This window comes from Salmo salar, chromosome ssa16 (assembly GCF_905237065.1).
Source record: "Salmo salar chromosome ssa16, Ssal_v3.1, whole genome shotgun sequence".
In the NCBI taxonomy this organism is placed as follows: Eukaryota; Metazoa; Chordata; class Actinopteri; order Salmoniformes; family Salmonidae; genus Salmo; species Salmo salar.
The window spans coordinates 10,334,045-10,357,117 of NC_059457.1; the positions used below are offsets into that span (position 1 = coordinate 10,334,045).

Sequence of the window (23,073 nt, forward strand, 5' to 3'; positions counted from 1 at the left end):
GGTCCAGAGTGCTCAGGACCTCAGACTGGGGCGAAGGTTCACCTTCCAACAGGACAATGACCCTAAGCACACAGCCAAGACAATGCAGGAGTTGCTTCGGAACAAGTCTCTGAATGTCCTTGAGTGGCCAGAGCCCGGTCTTGAACCCGATCGAACATCTCTGGAGAGACTTGAAAATAGCTGTGCAGCGACGCTCCCCATCCAACCTGACAGAGCTTGAGAGGATCTGCAGAGAAGAATGGGAGAAACTCCCCAAATACAGGTGTGCCAAGCTTGTAGTGTCATACCCAAGAAGACTTGAGGCTGTAATCGCTGCCAAAGGTGCTTCAACAAAGTACTGAGTAAAAGGTCTGAATACTTATGTAAATATGATATTTCTGTTGTTTTTTGTTGTTGATAAATTAGCAAAAAACTCTAAACCTGTTTTTGCTGTCATTATGGGGTATTGTGTGTAAATTGATGAGTGGAAAAAACGATTTAATCCATTTCAGAATAAGGTTGTAACGTAACAAAATGTGGAAAAAGTTAAGGGGTACTGAATACTTTCCGAATGAACTATATGATTTCTTCTCGCAACTATCGACACGCTCTCCTCCTCTCACCTTTTTCCTTCACTTTTGGACTTCAGTGCACAACACATCAGCGGTCTGTGACCAGGCAAAAAAAAACATTCCAAGCCAAACCTTCATATCATGACTGCTAACCGCTACACACAGCCTACATCGCTGTCATATCATAGTCAACACAGCTACTAGAACTAACATGTTAGTAAACCCGCTACAATAATGCAGTACAGTATACAGTCAGAAAGCAGTTTAGCAGTTTCACCGGCGGGCCCGGTGGCAATAAATGAATCAAACCAAAAACGTACCTTGACTTGGAAGAGTTCCAGTGTTGGATAGCCATAGCCAGCTAGCTAAAATAGCATCCCTCTCTGTTTGAGCCAGGTGTTTGAGTAGGCTAAACTAGCGAGCTGCATTTGCTAGCTAAGTAAGTGAATGTGAAATTTTAACAAAAATATTACAAAATATAACAAAATCTCTCTCTCACTCTTGCTTCTCCTTAATTTTGGAGGAAATTAATTTGTTCAAAACTGTTAAACTATTGTCTTTCTCTGTCTTTGAGTGAACTACTCGCCACATTTTATGCACTGTAGTCCTAGCTAGCTGTAGCTTATGCTTTCGGTACTAGATTCATTCTCTGATCCTTTGATTGGGTGGACAACAAGTCACAGTTCATGCAGCAAGAGCTTGGAGGACGTCTTCCGGAAGTTGTCATAATTACTGTGTAAGTCTATGGAAGGGGGTGAGAACCATGAGCCTTCTGGGTTTTGTATTGTCCATGTACCCAGGAGGACAGAAGCTAGCTGTCCTCTGGCTACACCATGGTGCTACCCTACAGAGTGAGGCTACTGAGACTACTGTAGACCTCCATTGTGACGTGAATCCATTTAGTATAGTTTTATCCTAAAAGGGTAACTTTTTTAATGTTTCACTCTTCTTATTTTCATTAAATTCACTGAGGAGGATCGTCCTCACCTTCCTCCTATGAGGAGCCTCCACTGCTATGGAGAGCTATGGTTATTTTGTGAACTTCAAGGGCTGTTTTGCAGACATAATATGTAGGCCAATATCTTCTATTCTAATCCTGCTCAGATATCTTGAAGTCATTGTAAAATTAACTTAAATTCCAGATGCTCGGCTATGCAAATCTGAATTAATCATCTCTTGCAAAACACAATTGTGTTTGTCCTGAATGAATGCAAAACTAATTTACCAAAAACAAAAAATGCAGAGAGAGAAACCCACTGTCGGCACTCTACACGATACGATCTAACCCCATCAATTCCAATAAGAGACCTGTCTTTCAAATGTGCTTTCGTGTGCCACTGAATTATCATATGAGAGAGTGTTTACAACTCAACAAAATATCAGTCCGTCTGCTTGTGTGAAAGTCACTCGTTCCTATGAAGGTACAAAATGAAGCACCTGCCTGGCCTGTAGAAAACAATTAGGTCGCAGTAAAAGACAAAGGCAGCAGGCAGCAGTTTAACATCCCATAGTGCTATGATTGTCCTTTAACTGTTCCGACTGTCATCCCTCGAGAGCTAATTATCCAGACGAGTCTGTAGCATACACACACACATTGACACTTTACACAGATTCATTGTTCAATCACAGTGTAAAATGCACTAAAATTGGTATTGTAGAGGATATCGCTCCAATCAGTTTGATTTCAGTTAATTACAGTATGTCTATGTGCTCGAGTGTTTCTGCGTTGCATAATTATGACACCATTTGAAAAGAGACACCATTTGAAAGACTGGCGCCTGTCTGCATTGTAATTCGGATCTAATAGTGAGATTAAAAGTCAGGAAAAACAAGTATTTGACAGGCGGCTGGTAGGGAGCATACACCAAAGTCGGGTTTAAAAGCTTGGCCCTTCTGAGTGTCAACCAGGGATGTATAGGGTTATACTGTAGCTAGTGCAATACAGTGATACAGTGATATAAAATTCACATTTGGTGAAAGAGCGAGAGAGTTATTGTACTCACCATTTGCTCATTTAGTTTTCATGGCAGGCAATGACCAGGCACACAAACACAATGTTATCCTCCTACTGTTAAAGAGTAACGTTGGTGAGCTTTTCTGTTGAAATCCGTGGTGAAGATATGAGTTGTAGTCATGTACATCAATTCTTTTTAATTCACAACTGAGAGCATGTAAATGATCAAGTGGGTTTGAATTGGGAAGACAAACGCCAACAGAAAACAAGATGGGAGACATTTCTACATATATGGCACGGGGGGGGGAGGGAGGGACTCTAATTGGTACAGTATCTGACAAACAATATACATCAATGTTTCTCTATTACACAAATAGCACCACATAGACCATTAACAAGGACACGCAAATGAAGTGTGAAGGCAGTAAGAAACCATAGATGTGAAGGGCAGTATGGAGATGAAGAGGCAAAAGGAGGGGAAGGAGACGACATACACGATGTCGCCCAATCAAAGACAATAGAAGGAGAGCAGTGATTTGCTATGCCGCGACAGCCAGCAGCACAAAAAAGGGAAGAAAACTCCAACAACTAAATGTCAATTGCAGGGCTATTGCTAATTCCCTCTGTTGTTGAAATGTATGTTGACACTTTTTTGTGTGGCTCCCACTTTTAGTACTATTGTGGGACCATAATTGAATTACATTTATTGTGATATCAGATGCTATTGCTCTGGGTATAAAGATCAGGGGTACTGGGAGATCTCTTCAGATTAGGGTTTGGTGCCATAGCTGTTGCTAGCTCTCTGCTCATATGATTTCTCCTTATATTTTATTTGTTCCCCAGAAGTTGAGTAATTAAACGTTGAGTCATATCTGAAGTCATAGTGTCCAGGGATAATCATTCTTTACCCCGGGCCTTACACTATTTATTTACTCAATTGCTCAGATGTGGTTGCTCTGTTTATCTCCTTCATGAGTCTTAAAAAGTTAAATGGAGACTTTTTTCAATGGCTGCCGTAAAAACAAATCACACACTCCATCAAGCATGTGTCTACCGTTATGGCATTCCAAACACAATTTTTCACTTTAACCAAACCTTAAGGAAGTCGATGAGCTGAAAATGCGGATGATTATTTTTAAAGAGCCACCGAACACGTCGATTGGCAAGTGTGTATTTAATACGAGAATTCAGTCTTGGAGGTGTGTTTCCTGACCGATTCTGCGTTTCATTAATTATGTTTGTCCCCCACGAGACACTGTAGACGTGGAAACCGATTTCACTTCCTCAAAATTCCCAGAAAGAATCTAAGATAACTTTGATGTTAATTTTGATGTTTTTGCTGAGGATGTTTTAGTTGCGCAATTTTACATCTAACTAACGGTGTTCGGTGTAGTATTTCTGAAGTAAAAAAAATGTGCGACGTGTTGTCTTATGTAAACAAAGTCGGAGCTGCTGGGCAGGTCTGTTTCACAGTCTATGCTACTGCCTGCTAGTGGGCAAATGGACAACGTCAAATCAAAACCCAACCTTAATTTACCCACTGTGACGCACGGATGTTTCAAACTCTATTTTAGACAAAACTGACTACATGATCAAAATGATCCTATTTACACTAAATGTTGACACTGCCACAGAGGCCATTTTCAAAGGGATTCGTTTTCGTTTCTTTTTAAAGGAAGTCATTCTTTAACATTGAAAGCAGGAGGAGGACAACAATAACAAAAATCCCTATAGACAAAATGGCCAAATACCATGGGAAATGGCAGAATACCTACGGTAAAAAGGACATCCAAAAGAAATGACAACTGTAGATACACTACATGACCAAAAGTATGTGGACACCTGCTCGTTGAACATCTCATTCCAAAATCACAGGCATTAATATGGAGTTGGTTCCTCCTTTGCTGCTATAACAGCCTTCACTCTAGTGGGAAGGCTTTCCATTAGATGTTGGAACATTGATGTGGGGACTTACTTCCATTCAGCCATAAGAGCATTAGAGTGGTCGGGCACCGATGTTGGGCGATTAGGCCTGGCTCACAGTCGGCGTTCCATTTCATCCCAAAGGATTCGATGGAGTTGAGGTCAGGGCTCTGGGCAGGCCAGTCAAGTTCTTCCACACTGATTTTGACAAACCATTTCTTTATGGACCTCGCTTTGAGCACACATTGTCATGCTGAAACAGGAAAGGGCCTTCCCAAACAGTTGCTACAAAGTTGGAAGCACAGAATCGTCTAGAATGGAATTGTATGTTGTAGCGTTAAGATTTCCCTTCACTAAAACTAATAGAGATTGTCTATGGAGAATGCATGGCTGTGTGCTTGATTTTAAAGACCTGTCAGCAACGGGTGTGGCTGAAATAGCCGAATCGACTAATTTGAAGGGGTGTCCACATACTTTTGTATAGCTAGTCACTAGCTGCTAGTGTATGCTAAAATTATATTTCATGCTATATAGTTAATCATGCTAAAATGTAACAGGGTGGTCTGATCTAGTTCTAATAATTCCAGAAGCTCAAGGGGTTAATAGAGATAAGGATGTCTAAAGAAAGGGGATGCTGGAACAGACCCTCTCTCTCCAGATTGGCATCTTCCCCATTTCCTCCTGTGCGGGGAGGGGGAGGGGGGAGTGTGTGTGTGTGTGTGTGGCCAGGAGAGTGTGTATTCCCCAGTGAACACTGAGGCCTGTAAATTGTTTATCAGACACTAATGCAGGAGGCTAACCCTATTTGCATTCATATTAGTTCCCCCCGTACCGCCATCTGAGGGAATTACTTATTCCAATTCTTCAGAGGAGTAAATAACTTTATGCATGATATCGGTATCTTCATAATTCAGATCGGTATAGTCAATTTGGTTTAAGTGCTCCTCGGCTCCGCCTGCCGTGTGTGAGGGAGAGGCTGTGAGGGAAACTTATTTGGAGGCGGTTTGGATCACTGAACATGAGAGCGGGAAATGGATTCTGTCGTAGGAGCGCTGGCTGTAAGAGAGTTAAATTCTCACATGTTTACCCCCTCGGAATCCTTCCGCCTCTGAATAAAGCATCTTACAGTCTATAACTACAGTATGTGTGGCTTGGTTTAAACATTCTGTTCCACTGTGCTGAATAGCTACTTAAGAAACGTACCTGGACTCATTTGTAGGCCTACTTTAATATTGTTTTATTTTTGAAAGTGGAGTTTTCGCCAGAAGTGCAGGTGAGACTAGTATAAAGACAATAGTGCAAACTAAATCAAGATGGAAAACGGAGGGTCGGATAGAAAATGAACGATAGAGAGATGCCCCTTACCTAAACACACACAACCTATTCACTAAGGAGGGCTTTGTGATTTAAGAATGCATTTGCTTGAATAAGAAAATCAGCTGCAGTAGGAAAAAAAAATCTATATTATTAAGGAAGTTCAGACCATCTCTAATCAACATTGGGATATGTGGAACCAGGACATAAATGCCTTATTACCACCCTAAACCTATAAAAACATGTACAATATGAACATAGAGAAACAGATTTGAGTGGAAGAAATTAAAAAATGGTTTGATGAAACCGGATAAAGAGAGGATCGGTGAGAGAGAAAAAGCTGTCAGAAAAGCTGGGCTTTGAACATGATCAGAGACATCGTTTAAACAAAGAACAAAGAACAAATACGGAGAAGAAAGGCCTACCTGCGAGTTGGGAAAACAAAGGGGTTCAGGAAGAGAAGACATTTGGCAGTGTGAGCCGTGTGGCAGAGCTCTAGTCTAGAGTGGTGTGGAACAGTACAGTTGAAAACCATGAATATCAATGAGTGAATATTATTATTTTCCATCAGGTATTGTATCTTTACTCACCCCTTCTGTCTGAGTGATCACCACCGCTGGGATACAGCCGCCTTGTTCCCCTCCCGCATCTTCCCCACAAGCCTCATCTGTGGTGTGGTCCTGGTTTGGGTTAAGTCGTCTATCTGGGTCCACTAGGGCCTGCTCCTGGTCTGATCCAAGCAGTTTCTCTTGGTCCTGTTTTGGGGTTGGATCTGTGCAGTGTGGTAGATCCATTCCACCAGCTAGATCATGGTTTGAGTCCTGTGTTTGGTTCTGGTTCCCAGCTGATACCAGAATGGGGATGTCATGAGGGCTGCTGGGGTCTTGTGCGGGACCAAGATATACTGGATCCTGGTTCACACCACTCAGCCTGTTTTCACCCTGGTCTGCGCTATGAGCTGTGCATTGCTCCAGGTCTAAATTACATTGATAGTCCTGGTTCCCTGGTGGATCCTCATCCTGGACTGAGACCTTTATGGAAGGATCCTGTTCTTCCGTTGTGCATTTATTGGAGCCTAGTGAACGATCCTGATCCTGGACTTGATGGAAGAATTTCCGACTCGCCTGGTCTTGTGCTGGTCCATGGTTAAAAACATGCAGTGTTTCCTCATCTTGCACTAAACCCTGTTCTAGACCTTGCGGTCTCTCCTTGTCTTGTGCTAGACCCTGGTCTGGACCCGGCAGTGTTTCCTCATTTTGTGCTGGACCCTGGTCAAGACCTGGCAGTGTTTCCTTGTCTTGTGCTGGACCCTGGTCAAGACCTTGCAGGTTCAGTCTATCCTGGTCTGGTGCTGAACTCTTGCCTAGACTATTCCGCCAGTCTTGGAACTGTCTCGGTGTCATGGGCTGTTGGTGATGTTCTGAACGCCTTGACTCCCCGTCCATGTCCTGCTGGGACTCCTGGAACTGAGGTAACACAGAAGAACACTCTGTCATAGGGCACAGAGTCACCTGCCAGTGGAGAACAACATGATGCAATAGTTAAAACATACACATATACAAACGTGTGCAGCTGGGCGCACTGACACAAACACACACGCATTTGAATTCTAGGCTAAAAGCCTTCTTTCTTAAATACTGTGGTTAATGGGATATCTAGTCTATACTAACAAAGGCGTCATGTCCATAGGGGGCACATGCCTCCTCAGATTTGTCCTGTTTAAAAAAAAATACAATAATAATAATAATAATATTGTGGTTACAATTTTGTTGTTGTTTCTCTGTAATATTACTAGCCACCTAGTAATTTTATGAAATTGGCTTTAGCTAGCCCAGATTGGGAACCTATCTCCCAGCCTCATTGCTTCTTGGTATGTAGCTATTTCAGTCTTTAAATCAAGTTAGAGTAGCTAGCTTGTCTAACTATCTTAGCTGGCATGCCTGCTGGCAAGATTGGTAGACTTTAGAAAAGCAAACAATTACTACATTTACTGAATAAGTCTCAAATTACTTTCAATCTTTTATACAGATTTTAGCAGAGATGCATATAAGAATATTTCGTTTCTTAAAAAATATAACCACCAGTCAGGAGGATTTACAGAGATGTATCCTCCTGACTGGGCTACCTAGGGCTACCTACACCTGGGGCAACAGGTAGCCTAGTGGTTAGAGCCTAGGGCCAATAACCGAAAGGTTGCTAGATCGAAGCTGACAAGGTAAAAATCTGTTGTTCTGTCCCTGAACAAGGCAGTTAACCCACTGTTCCTAGGGCGTCACTGTAAATAAGAAATTGTTCTTAACTGACTTGCCTAGTTAAATAAAATACAGACAGCTTAAGAGGTACAACGGAGCCAGGGCCTGTTCACCCCACTACCATCTAGAAGGTGGAGACAGTACAAAATGTGATTTGATATGAAGAAAATACAATTTTTGGATCGAATTAAGCATAATGATTATGGCCCTAGATTGCAGGAAAATATGCTTCACGTTTGAAAAATGTATGTTCATCACCACCCTGGATTTGACGAAGGGATATTGGCAAGTGCCGGTGGCTCCGGAGGATTGCCCAAAGACTGCCTTTGCCACACCGGAGGGGCTGTTTCAGTATGTGTTGATGCCCTTCGGACTGCATGGTGCCGCTGCAACTTTCCAACGCCTCATGGATGCCATTCTACGGCCCCATCAAGAGTACGCAGCGGCGTACATAGACGATGTGGTCATCCACAGCGAGGACTGGGATAGTCACCTCCTGCGACTACGGGCGGTGCTCGTGAGCCTGGAAGCCACAGGGTTAATAACCAATCCAAAAAAAATGCTGCCAGGGTTTTTCCGAAGCGGAATACCTGGGGTACACCATGGGGAATGGGAAAATACGCCCACAGGTAGAGAAGACCAGGGCAATTCGGGACTGGCCTCGACCCCGGACCAAGCGGGACGTTCGGGCCTTCTTAGGGATAATGGGATATTATCGCCATTTCATCCCTGGATATGCAACCATTGCCAACCCCCTCACAAACCTCGTCAAACCGGGTAGAGTGGAAGGACGAGACGGAAAATGTCTTTTCAATTGCTAAACTATCTCTGTAGAATGGCTACCAAGAGAGGGGAGCTATCCAAGAAGATCCATTAAGACGGTGACAAAGCTGTGATTGTTGTTATGGTTTAAAGATAATCGTCTTGTGTTCCTGTGTCATCTAAAGAAGAAGATGTATGTTGTTCCTTGGGAGATTCTCATTGATTGTGTTGGAGTGTTTGTATTGTCACAAATCTCTCAATAGAGAACTGTGTTCAATCAAGAAAACCTACTCCTGACTCGTTTATTCCACCTTTCCGCTTTTGTGACACCAAATTACTTGGTCCGCTCACACTACCAACAGGATATTCAAAACTGTAATATCTTATGCTTTACGGAGTCATGACTGAATGATGACACTATCAACATACAGCTGGCTGGTTATACGCTGTACCGGCAGGATAGAACAGTGGCGTCTGGTAAGACAAGGGGCGACGGACTACGTATTTTTGTAAATAACAGCTGGTGCACGATAACTAAGGAGGTCTCAGGCTATTGCTCACCTGAGGTAGAGTATCTCATGATAAGCTGTAGACCACACTATCTACCTAGAGATTTTTCATCTGTATTTTTCGTAGCTGTTTACATACCATCACAGTCAGAGGCTGGCACTAAGACAGCATTGAATGAGCTGTATTCCGCCATAAGCAAACAAGAAAACGCTCACCCAAGGCGGCACTCCTAGTAGCCGGGACTTTAATGCAGGCAAACTTAAATCCGTTTTACCAAATTTCTTTCAGCACGTTAAACGTGCAACCAGAGAAAAGAACTCTGGACGACCTTTACTCCACACACAGAGATGCATACAAAGCTCTCCTTCGCCCTCCATTTGGCAAATCTGACCATAATTCTATCCTCCTGATTCCTGTTTACAAGCTAAAATTTAACAGGAAGCACCAGTGACAAGATCAATAAAAAAGTGGTCAGATGAAGCAGATGCTAAGCTACAGGACTGTTTTGCTAGCACAGACTGGAATATGTTCCGGGATTCCTCAGATGGCATTGAGGAGTACATCACATCAATATGTGCATCGATGACGTCGTCCCCACAGCGACCGTACGTACACACCCCAACCAGAAACCATGGATTACAGGTAACATCCGCACTGAGCTAAAAGCTAGAGCTGCCTTTCAAGGAGCGGGACTCTAACCCGGAAGCTTATAAGAAATCACGCTATGCCCTCCGACGAACTATCAAACAGGCAAAGCGTAAATACAGGACTAAGAATCATACAACACTGGCTCTGACGCTTGTCGGATGTGGCAGGGCTTGCAAACCTTTATAGACTACAAAGGGAAGCGCAGCCATGGGCTGCCTAGTGACACGAGCCTACCAGATGAGCTAAACTACTTCTATGCTCGCTTCGAGGCAAATAATACTGAAACATGCATGAGAGCATCAGCTGTTCCGGAAGACTGTGTGATCACGCTCTCTGCAGCTGATGTGAGTAAGACCTTTAAACAGATCATCATTCACAAGGACGCAGGGCCAGACAGATTACCAGGATGTGTACTACGAGCATGCGCTGACCAAATGGCAAGTGTCTTCACTGACATTTACAAACTCTCCCTGTCCGAGTCTGTAATACCAACATGTTTTAAGAAGACCACCATAGTGCCTGTACCCAAGAACACTAAGGTAACCTGCCTAAATGACTAAGTAACTGGATCCTGGACTTCCTGACGGGCCGCCCCCAGGTGGGAAGGGTAGGTAACAACACATCCACCACGCTGATCCTCAACACAGGGGCCCCTCAGGGGTGCGTGCTCAGTCCCCTCCTGTACTCCCTGTTCACTCATGACTGCACGGCCAGGCACGACTCCAACATCATCATTAAGTTTGCCGACAATGACGAGACAGCCTATAGGGAGGAGGTCAGAGACCTGGCCGTGTGGTGCCAGGACAACAACCTCTCCCTCAATGTGATCAAGACAAAGGAGGTGATTGTGAACTACAGGAAACAGAGGACTGAGCACGCCCCCATTCTCATCGACGGGGCTGCAGTGGAGCAGGTTGAGCGCTTCAAGTTCCTTGGTGTCCACATCACCAACAAACTAACATGGTCCAAGCACACCAAGACAGTCGTGAAGAGGGCACGATAAAACCTATTCCCCCTCAGGAGACTGAAAAGATTTGGCATGGGTCCTCCTCAAAAGGTTCTACAGCTGCACTGTTACGTTCCCCAGTTTCTGTGTTGTAGTTTGTATATTTGTTAGTGTGTTTCAGGTAATGGCTTCCTGAAGTTCTCCAAGCAGCTGATTGGTCGGCCCCATTGCTGATTGGAGAGCTGACCCCGCCCCCTCGTCAGGACGCAGCTGTCTCAATTAACAACCCCAATATAAGCCAGTGTGCTGTTGCTCAGGGAGAGGGGAGACAGAGATGATTGCTGAGAGACAAGGCTAATGGCTGAGGGTTATAGAATGTTGGTTGTTTCCAAGAATTTTGGTATGTATTGTGTCCGTTGTTGCTGAGGGAGCTGATTGGTTGTGTGTGTCAATAGGATGCAGTGTTTTGATTGACTTACATTTGTGTAATTCTGTTTCATTTGTTCCCAGGGGGGAAGGGGAAGGCACCTAGGGAGTGTTTAGGCAAGAGGCCCGCGGGCATACATATACCCGTAGTAGTTTGCTGTCTATGCACACTAGGAAAGACCTGGGCGGACCATCCCCTGTATTTTGGTTAGTGCACCAGGTGGTGCTAGTTAGGTAAGTAGTGGGTAGGCAGGTAAGGTAGGAGAGGGGGTTTTGATATTTAGTTTCTTTGCTTTGGTTCCGTCCAGCCCCTTTTCCCCAACCTTACCGCGTGAAGGAATAAATTCCCTGTTAACGGTATTCTCTGCCTTTGTGTCATCCTTGCTCACGCCTACACTTCCATACCTCTTTCACAACACGGAGAGTTAAGTTGTAGCAGGGTGTTGCGTTCCCTCTTTCTAGAGGCGTGCGTAACATAATGGGGGCTCATCCGGGATTCCATTAAACCCACTGAACCCTGCTGCACTGAGCTCTCTGTGATTTGTGATTGAGGTGTGATGGTGGTTTGTGAGAAAAGGGTGACTAGTTTAGTTTGTGGTTAGTTCAGTGTTGAGCGTGATAGCATTAGCTATTTGTTGGCTCTTGTGTTTGGTGTAGTAGTGTACAATGGCTACTTTTGATGTACAATCCTTTTTGGATAACCCGTCGTGGGAGGTGTTAAATAAGTGTCGTAAAAGTGATTTAATGACCTTGGCTGACCATTATTCATTGTCTATTTCGCACAATTTAGTTAAGGCGGAGGTTAAGAAACTAGTGTTAAATGTATTGTTAGAAGAGCAGGTGCTTGTGTTACCGCTGCCTGAACCTACTACCCCTGTAGGGGATGTTGCTGCTCCTGTAAGCCCGTCGGTTTCTGAGACCGAAGGCGAGGCTAAAGCTCCAGCCACATTGCCCCGTTTTGATCCGCTCTCCCCACTGTCAACTGGTGATGCCAGAAGGGATGTCCGTTCTATACAGTTTCAACTGGAAGCGGAAGAGAGAGCCCAAATTAGGCGAGAAAATCTCCAGTTAGAAATCTGTAAAATAGAGGCTGAAAAAGAAAGAGAACAGCGGCAGTTAGAAATCTGTAAAATAGAGGCTGAAAAAGAAAGAGAACAGCGGCAGTTAGAAATCTGTAAAATAGAGGCTGAAAAAGAAAGAGAACAGCGGCAGATGGATTTCAAAATGCGCCAAATGGAATTGGAGGCAGAGACAGCGAGGCTAGCCTTTGTTCCTACTGTGCCTGTTAGTGAGTCGTCCTCACCAGCTGGAGCTTCCAACACGTTTGACATTAGTAGGCAGATTGCCTTAGTACCTTTGTTTAGAGAATCAGAGGTTGACTCCTATTTTTGTGTGTTTGAACGTATAGCCGTAGCCTTGAAATGGCCTGAAGAAGTATGGTGCTTATTACTTCAGTGTAAATTAACTGGAAAAGCCCAAGAGGTTTTATCAGCGCTACCTTTGGAAGATAGTTTGAACTATGAAGTGGTCAAAGCTACCGTTCTTCGTGCTTATGAGCTTGTGCCTGAGGCATACCGACAGAGATTTAGGTCTCATAGAAAGTCTCCTAGTAAGACTTATGTGGAATTTGCTAGAGACAAGGGAAATCTGTTTGATAAATGGCATGCTGCTAGTAAGGTAACTGATTTCAACTCTCTCCGGGAGTTAATTTTGTTGGAAGAGTTTAAAAATTGCTTACCCGAACGCATTGTAGTATACCTAAATGAACAGAAAGTATCCTCCCTGTCAGAAGCGTCTGTGTTGGCAGATGAGTTTGTGTTGACGCACAAGAGTGTGTTTTTGGCTCATACTGAGAGTAGAGCTACTGAGTTGCCTACTTTTAGTCCCAGTCGGCCCACAGTATATCAAGCACGCCAGAAAAATGAGCGTCCCTGTTTCTATTGTCATAAAGTGGGACATGTGATTAATGATTGCTTCCTACTAAAACGCAAAACAAGGGATGCCTTTTCGTGCCAAGCCGCCAACAGGTGTTGGGCTAATTCGTACTGTTGTGAGGTCTGAAACAAAACAGGTGCCTCAGAGTAAATGTAGTTTGAAAGTCTCAGTACCCGACCGCAGTTACGAACCGTTCATTTTTGAGGGGTTTGTGTCCATAGCGAATGACGAAGCATCTCAGCGTCCTGTTAAAATCCTTAGAGATACAGGGGCGGCGCAGTCATTTATATTGGTTGATGTGTTGCCCTTATCCGACAATACATACTGTGGTTCCAGTGTGTTAGTTCAGGGTATTGAAATGGGTTTTGTCCCAGTGCCGTTGCACTTTGTGAATGTACACTCTGAGTTAATCAGTGGAATATTCAGAGTAGGGGTACGTCCTAAGTTGCCAGTAAAAGGTGTGACCTTTATAATGGGTAACGATATTGCTGGAGGAAAGGTAGTACCCATATTGGAAGTGTTGGATAAAAGTGACCACTCTCTCTCCAATGAGTTGGCACAGAGTTATCCCCATGTGTTCCCCGCTTGTGCTGTCACTCGTGCTCAGGCAAGACAAATGGGTGACGTGATAGATTTGTCAAAAACTGTTTTGTTTAAAGAAGTTGATCAAGAGGATGGGTTGTGTACTACCTCTAAGAAGCTGATCACCTCTGACAAACAGCCCGGGGAAGTGAAATCGCGCCCCAATTACATGACATTCTTTTGACTGTCACCCCGAGAAGGTGATTGAATGTCAAAAGGGAGACATCAGTCTTCGCAAGTGTTTTGCTTCGGTAACTTCCATTGAGGAAGCTAAAACTAAAGAGACTGCCTACTTTATGGAAGCAGGAGTTTTGATGCGTAAATGGGCAGCTCATGACACCGTTAGTGACTGGAGTGAAGTGTGTCAAGTGGTTGTTCCTACACCATTCCGACAGCAGGTGCTGTCACTCGCCCATGACCAGGCGTGGTCCGGACACTTAGGGATCACGAAGACTTATAACCGAGTCCTTCGACATTTTTTTTGGCCAGGTTTGAAGTCTGACGTTGTCCAATTCTGTAAGACATGCCACGTATGTCAACTCACTGGGAAAGCGAATCAAACAGTTCCACGTGCGCCGCTCTGCCCGATTCCTGTGGTGGGGGAACCGTTTGAAAAAGTGATAATTGATTGTGTAGGTCCATTGCCGAAAACCAGGTCAGGTAACCAGTTCTTACTAACAATAATGTGCAGTGCTACTCGATACCCAGAGGCTATTCCTCTACGGACAATAACGGCTAAGACTGTGGTGAAGGCATTAGTCAAGTTCTTCTCTACGTTTGGACTCCCTAAAGTAATCCAAACTGACCAGGGATCCAACTTTATGTCAAAGCTGTTCTCTAGTGTGTTAAAGACGCTGTGTATTTCCCATCAGGTCTCCAGTCCGTATCATCCAGAGAGTCAAGGGGCTCTCGAACGCTGGCATCAGACGCTGAAGGCAATGCTACGCAAGTATTGCATGGATACCAGTACTGATTGGGATGAGGGGGTGCCCTTTGTCTTATTTGCTATTAGGGAAACAATACAAGAGTCCTTAGGGTTCAGCCCTGCTGACCTTGTGTTTGGACACACCCCACGGGGTCCGCTAAAGGTTTTGAAGGAGCATATCTTATCTCCTACACCCAGTAGCGCCCCTAAAAATGTGTTGGATTATGTCAGTAAGATGCGGGAGAGACTGCACGCTGCAGGTGCATTAGCCCAAAAGTCTCTCTCCTCTACTCAAAAACGCATGAAGTTGCATTATGACAAAAAGGCTGTTGGCCGTTCTTTTGCACCAGGTGATCAAGTTTTAGTTTTGTTGCCAATCCCTGGCTCATCTCTGTCAGCACGTTTTTCTGGACCATATCTTGTGGAAAAGAAACTAAGTGACACCAATTATGTGATAAAGACCCCAGATCGGAGGCGTTCTTCCCGAATGTGTCATGTTAACATGCTGAAAGCATATTATATGCGTGATTCTCCCAACAGCTCCTCAAGAAAGCCTGTCCAGCCCGCCGTTTCCAGTGTGGCTGCGGTGGTGCTGAAGCCTGGCTGGTATCTAGAGGAGGATAAGGAGGATGGGTTGGAGTTACGCCATACGTTACAGCAGTGTGAACGCTTATGTAATTCAGAGATGCTGAAAAAGTTACCGTCTCAAATGGAACATTTGGATAAAGACCAAACTAAGGATCTTATCTTATTGATAAACAGTTTTCTCACTGTGTTTCAGGATGTTCCAAGTCGCACGTCCATCTTGGAACATGACGTGGATGTGGGGGACGCTGTTCCTATAAGTCAGCATCCGTACCGGGTTAATGCAAAGAAAAGGGAGGTAATGAAAAGTGAGGTAGCTTATTTATTACAGAATGACATGGCAAAACCCAGTAACAGCTCCTGGAGTTCCCCGTGTATTCTTGTTCCTAAGCCTGACGGTACGTCTCGCTTATGTACGGATTATCGTCGAGTAAATGCCGTTACAAAGACTGATTCTTTTCCTCTACCTCGCTTAGATGACTGCATTGATAGAATTGGCTCTGCTGCTTACGTTAGTAAATTAGATTTGCTAAAAGGTTATTGGCAGGTGCCTTTGACCTCTCGAGCTTCTGACATCTCGGCTTTCGTTACGCCAGATAACTTCGTACAATATTCTGTGATGCCCTTTGGAATGTGTAATGCACCTGCTACTTTTCAGCGGTTAGTTAACATTGTTTTTGCCGATGTACCAAATTGTACTGCTTATCTTGACGATGTGGTAATACATTCGTCTACTTGGTCTGATCATTTCGCCACCTTGAAAAGTGTGTTTCAGCGGTTGGCGAATGCTTCTTTAACCCTCAATTTGGCCAAGTGTGAGTTTGGGAAGGCTACAGTGACTTACTTAGGGAAACAAGTGGGAAGAGGTCAAGTGCGCCCAGTAACTGGCAAAGTGGAAGCAATTGTTGCTTTTCCTGCTCCCACGACTCGCCGCCAGTTGCGCAGATTCCTGGGGATGGTAGGTTACTATCGTACTTTCTGTAAGAATTTCTCGACGGTAGTAGCTCCCCTTTCATCTCTGCTTAGTCCGAAGGTACCATTTAAGTGGTCCCAGGACTGTAACTATGCTTTTGAGTCCGCTAAAGCGCTACTTTGTAGTGCCCCAGTGCTTGCCGCCCCCAACTTTGACAAACCTTTTAAGTTGGAGGTAGACGCTAGTATAGTGGGGGTGGGTGCGGTTCTCTTGCAGGAAGATGAAGATGGAGTGGATCGACCCGTCAGTTTCTTCTCCCGTAAGTTCAACTCGTGTCAGTCAAGGTACTCCACAATTGAACAGGAAACGCTGGCTTTATTGCTAGCATTACAGTTCTTTGAGGTATATGTGGGTTCCAGTGCCTTGCCTGTAATGGTCTTCACGGACCATAATCCTTTGGTGTTCTTAAAGCAAATGTACAATCAGAACCGCCGCCTTATGCGGTGGGCTCTGATTGTACAAGGATATAATGTACAGATAGCCTATGTGAAGGGCTCGGCAAATGTGGTTGCCGACGCTCTATCACGGGTTTAGTAACTGGGGAAGCGTTGATTTTTGTTATTGCAAACTGTATGTTTGCATTTTTTGTGGTGTGCGTGTTACGTTCCCCAGTTTCTGTGTTGTAGTTTGTATATTTGTTAGTGTGTTTCAGGTAATGGCTTCCTGAAGTTCTCCAAGCAGCTGATTGGTCGGCCCCATTGCTGATTGGAGAGCTGACCCCGCCCCTCGTCAGGACGCAGCTGTCTCAATTAACAACCCCAATATAAGCCAGTGTGCTGTTGCTCAGGGAGAGGGGAGACAGAGATGATTGCTGAGAGACAAGGCTAATGGCTGAGGGTTATAGAATGTTGGTTGTTTCCAAGAATTTTGGTATGTATTGTGTCCGTTGTTGCTGAGGGAGCTGATTGGTTGTGTGTGTCAATAGGATGCAGTGTTTTGATTGACTTACATTTGTGTAATTCTGTTTCATTTGTTCCCAGGGGGGAAGGGGAAGGCACCTAGGGAGTGTTTAGGCAAGAGGCCCGCGGGCATACATATACCCGTAGTAGTTTGCTGTCTATGCACACTAGGAAAGACCTGGGCGGACCATCCCCTGTATTTTGGTTAGTGCACCAGGTGGTGCTAGTTAGGTAAGTAGTGGGTAGGCAGGTAAGGTAGGAGAGGGGGTTTTGATATTTAGTTTCTTTGCTTTGGTTCCGTCCAGCCCCTTTTCCCCAACCTTACCGCGTGAAGGAATAAATTCCCTGTTAACGGTATTCTCTGCCTTTGTGTCATCCTTGCTCACGCCTACACTTCCATACCTCTTTCACAACACGGAGAGTTAAGTTGTAGCAGGGTGTTGCGTTCCCTCTTTCTAGAGGCGTGCGTAACATGCACCATCGAGAGCATGCTGACTGGTTGCATCACTACCTGTTATGGCAACGGCTCTGCATCTGACCACAAGGCACTACAGAGGGTAGTGCGAACGGCCCAGTACATCACTGGGGCCAAGCTTCCTGCCATCCAGGATCTCTATACCAGGCGGTGTCAGAGGAAGGCCCTAAACATTGTCAGAGACTCCAGCCACCCTAGTCATAGACTGTTCTCTCTGCTACCGCACGGCAAGCGGTACCGGAGCGCCAAGTCTAGGTCCAAGAGGCTTCTAAACAGCTTCTACTCCCAAGCTTCTACCCCTTAAAATAATGACGGACTGTCGTTTCTCTTTGCTTATTTGAGCTGTTCTTGCCGTAATATGGACTTCATCTTTTACCAAATAGGGCTATCTTCTGTATACCACCCATTCCTTGTCACAAGACAACTGATTGGCTCAAACACATTAAGAAGGAAATGAATTCCACAAATTAACAAGGCACACCTGTTAATTGAAATGTATTCCATGTGACTACATGATGAAGCTGGTTGAGAGAATGCCAAGAGTGTGCAAAGCTGTCATCAATGCAAAGGGTGGCTATTTGAAGAATCTTACATATATTTAGATTTGTTTAACAATGTTATTTGTTACTAATTACATGATTCCATGTGTTACTTCATAGTTTTGATGTCTTCACTATTATTCTACAATGTAGAAAATAGTAAAAAAAAAAAGAAAGAAAAACCCTTGAATGAGTAGGTGATCTAAAACTGTTGACCCGGTAGAGTATATACAGTGCATTCAGGAAAATATTCAGACCCCTTGACTTTTTTCACATTGTGTTGTATTACAGACTCATTCTAAAATGGATTAATCAACAACAACAAAAATCCCTCATTAATCTACATACAATACCCCATAATGACAAAACAAAAACAGGTTTTTAGAATAAAATAAAAAAATGTAATTAAAAATCTAAAACTGAAATATTACATTTCCATAAGTATTCAGAGCCTTGAAGCACCTTTGGCAGCAATTACAGCCTTGAGTCTCTTCTTGGGTAGGACACTACAAGCTTGGCACACCTGTATTTGGGGAGTATCTCCCATTCTTCTCTGCAGATCCTCTCAAGCTCTGTCAAGTTGGATTGGGAGCGTCCCTGCAAAGCTGTTTTCAGATATCTCCAGAGATGTTCGATCGAGTTCAAGTCCAGGCACTGGCTGGACCACTCAAGGACATTCAGACACTTGTCCCGAAGCCACTCCTGCATTGTCCTGGCTGTGAGCTTAGGATCGTTGTCCTGTTGAAGGTGAACCTTCACCCCAGTCCTGAGGTCCTGAGCACTCTGGAGCAGGTTTTCATCAAGAATCTCTCTGTACTTTGCTCTGTTCATCTTTCCCTCAATCCTTACTAGTCTCCCAGTCCCTGCCACTGAAAAACATCCCCACAGCATGATGCTGCCACCACCATGCTTCACCGTAGAGATGGTGCCAAGTTTCCTCCAGATGTGACATTTCACATTCTGGCCAAAGAGTTTAATTTTGGTTTCATCAGACCAGAGAATCTTGTTTCTCATGGTCTGAAAGTCCTTTAGGTGCCTTTTGGCAAACTCCAAGTGGGCTGTCATGGCTTCCGTCTGGCCACACTATCATAAAGGCCTGATTGGTGGTGTGCTGCAGAGATGGTTGTTCTTCTGGAAGGTTCTCCCATCTCCACAGAAGAATTGGAGCTCTGTCAGTGTGACCATCGGGTTCTTGGTCACCTCCCTGACCAAGGCCCTTCTCCCCCGATTGCTCAGTTTGGCCGGGCGGCCAGCTCTAGGAAGAGTCTTGGTGGTTCCAAACTTCTTCCATTTAAGAATGAGGGAGGCCACTGTGTTCTTGGGGACCTTCAATGCTGCACACATTTTTAGGTACCCTTCCCCAGATCTGTGCCTCAACACAATCCTGTCTCAGAGCTCTACAGAAAATTCCTTAAACCTCATGGCTTGGTTTTTGCTCTGACATGCATTGTCAACTGTGGTACCTTATATAGACAGGTGTGTGCCTTTCCAAATAATGTCAAATCAATTGAATTTACCACAAGTGGACTACAGTCAAGTTGTAGAAACATCTCAAAGATGATCAATGGACACAGGATGCACCTGAGCTCAATTTTGAGTCTCATAACATAAGGTCTGAATACTTATGTAATTAAGGTATTTGTTTCTGGGGGGTTTTATAAATGTGCAAAAACCTGTTTTCGCTTTTTCATTATGGGGTATTGTGTGTAGATTAGATCAATTTTATAATAACGCTGTAACTTAACAAAATGTGGAAAAACTCAAAGGGTCTGAATACTTTCCGAATGCACTGTACATAGTAGTATCATCCACATATTGATGAAGTTTACACATTTTAACAGATTGACCAATGGTGTTTATATAAATAGTGAAGAGAACAGGTCCAATCACGATGGCCTGAGTTCTGTCACTAAGATAATCATGAAACCATGAACAGGCGTCAGACCTCAGGCCTATCGAGGACAACTTATTCAATACAATAGCGTGATCACCAGTATCAAAAGCTTTTGACAGGTCCACAAAAAAAGCAGCACATTTCATTGTAGTGTCTAAAGCATTGACAAGATCATTAACAATGGTAGTGGTTGGAGTAATAGTGCTATGCCCAGGCCTAAGCAAAGTTGTACATTTACCAAGGACTCAAGAATCATAGCTGACAAGGAAGCCTTGAAATGTGACGATACTGATTAAAATCACTACTATCCCCATCGTTATGGAGTGGCAGCACAAGAGCTGATTACCATACTTTTGGAATATTTCCTTATAACAATGTTAAATTAAAACAAAGTGGGTTATTGAGCCAACAATGAAGGGCGCTGCACACTTAAGCAGACTGGGATACAATTGGTCAGCCCCTGTTTATTTCTTGTTGTCTATTGTTAGCAAAGCATCCAGGACTTATTTTTCTGTAAATAGCCTAAAAAAAAGCTTTGAATGTCATTTCTCTGCTCATTCAGCAAGGTTCCCCTATCAGCATCCAGCCCAATATCATTGTGAAGAGGCTTAGAAGTTATTTCAGAGATAGCCCGCTGAAATAAAATGGTGATTAAATGCATCAATGGTGGCATTTTTTTCCCCATAATGAGTGTCTGAATAAATTTGTTGTGGCAGAGAGGAGGAAGTAGAACCCTTCAGGGATTTGACAGTTTTCCAGAATTTAGCCAGGTTACAATCGGAAAGAGCGGTTACATAATAATCAAATTTAGCCTTTCTTATTTGTCTTACACAATGATTCCTCAGTGGCTTAAAAGCTTGCCAGTTCGAGCCTAAGCATGTGTTCCTGGCCTTGACCCAAGCATCTATCCATTTTATGAATGACTTCTGATGATTCTGAAGTGTACCGGGCATTCAATCTACCTTGAACCCTTCATTTTTTGAAGGGAGCATGATTCTCCACAATAGTATTGAAGACATCTGCAAAAATGCTCAAAGCTAAATCAGGTTCAGGGATATCTTAAATACAATCAAGGTCACTAAAATAAAGATCCTGTAAAAAAAAAAAGTATGTTCACTGAAGTTTTTAAAGTTCCTCTTTGTGATGACACGAGCCTTAGATTTTTGTATTCTCACATCTCTAACACAAACAACTGGGCAATGGTCACTAATGTCTTGGGCAAAGACACCAGTAGAAACATATTTCTCTGGTGTATTCGTTAAAATAATATCAATAAGAGTTGACTTTGAAGGATCTTTAGGGTTGGGCCGTGTGGTCTTAGTCAACAGCTGGGTTAGTTTTAGAAATGTACACGGCTTTCAGATTTTCTGAAGCCTGCGTTTCCCAATCATAATTTAGGTCACCCAAGATAATAACTTCTGATTTAATAAAAGAAGACAAACTAGTTACCTTTTCGAGTGCACAAATGTTAGCCGAGGGAGGACGGTAAAGACCCCTATAACAGTTATGGATGCATCTTCCCCAGACAAAGTCTTAAAGATAGCAGCTACAATTTTGGGACAAGGGAAATGGATTTCTGTAAAGAGACAGAGAAATGATGTTTAATAAGACTGGCCACTCCAACACCACTACCCTGTCTGCCAGCTGTGAACACATTCTAACCCTCAATATTAAATGAAGGTGCTATGTTAAGTATGACTGTATTTACAAATATAAAGTGAATAGTGTCTTGGTCGCGCAGTAGAATAAGAGACAGATACTGCAGGGTTAGTTGCTCAGCAGTCTGATGGCCTGGTGGTAGAAGCTATCTCGGAGTCTGTTGGTCCGAGACCTGATGCTCCGATACCGCTTGCCAGATGGTAAAAGAGTGAACAGTCCGCGGCTCAGGAGACTGGAGTCCTTGACGACCTTCCGGGCATTACTTAAACACCGCCTAGTGTAGATGTCTTGTCATATCATAGAGCTGCTGATTACAAATAGATCACCAGCATACCACATGCATTCATGGCCTCTAATATGATTGTCACGCACTCCACACCTACCAACAGTGGTTATAAGATGCAAGCCTACATTATGCTGTACCTCCCCAACTGTAATCAGTACAGTACAGTGCATTAGTGAGGGATGCTTAAAAGGCATGAAAATGCCATCTCTAATCTACCCAACCTATCTGTAGTCTATAAACTGAGAAACTGCATACGATCCACAAATGATCATGCCCAACAACCGCACCATTTCCCGCTGCGCGCGCACGCACACACACACACACACACACACACACACACACACACACACACACACACACACACACACACACACACACACACACACACACACACACACACACACCATAAATTGCACCAATAAGGAGTGCGGTCATGCTTATGATGTGCTTAGAGAGACTCCTTAAGGAGAAGTGTTTTCACATTGCTCAGGCTTCATTATGCTGAATCAATATTTTTTTAGTGTTTCAGGTTATTGACTTATTTTCATATAAAGGTACTCTTTCTTCAGGCTCACTCTGGTAATTGGTTGTGTAATTGAAAAGGGAATTATATCCCAATCTCTTTCCCAGGCGTTTTAAAAGTCATTAAAAATGTAAATGTAAATGTAAAAGTCTACTGTAAATCATGTGGCTGTTGTCTTTTAAATACTGTTTATGAAATGTTGTAAAGTCAACTTATTACCGCTATCTGTCACAGATAAATGAATGGGAGAACAGATTAATTTCAGAATATCAACACAGCATTCGTATCTTAAAGGCCAAGTGTAGTCAAAAACGTGGTTTTAATGGTGTAAGAGCTGATCGAAAAGGCAGCCTGAAAATTGGTGGGATGGACATTTCACCAGGCTGTAAATGAGTTAATAGACCAATAAGAAAGGGATTTCCAAATCTGGTAGGTTGGTGTGGCTGTCATCTAAAGAAAACCAGAAACACTGAGCATATCAAGATGTAACGTTGTTGCTTTTTCTCTCATAA

The 23,073-nt window shown here is 43.7% G+C and overlaps 1 protein-coding gene across 1 annotated transcript in view; it reads right to left on the reverse strand.

The window, feature by feature from the left end:
- The window catches only part of LOC106573253 (uncharacterized), a 31,811-nt gene extending 24,458 nt beyond the window's left edge, over nt 1-7,353 (reverse strand). The window contains exon 1 of the mRNA XM_045696906.1: nt 6,333-7,353. Coding sequence (XP_045552862.1) covers nt 6,333-7,238 — 906 coding nt within the window. The 5' untranslated portion in view covers nt 7,239-7,353. The remainder of the gene's footprint in view (nt 1-6,332) is intronic.
- Between the last annotated feature and the right edge of the window lie 15,720 nt (nt 7,354-23,073).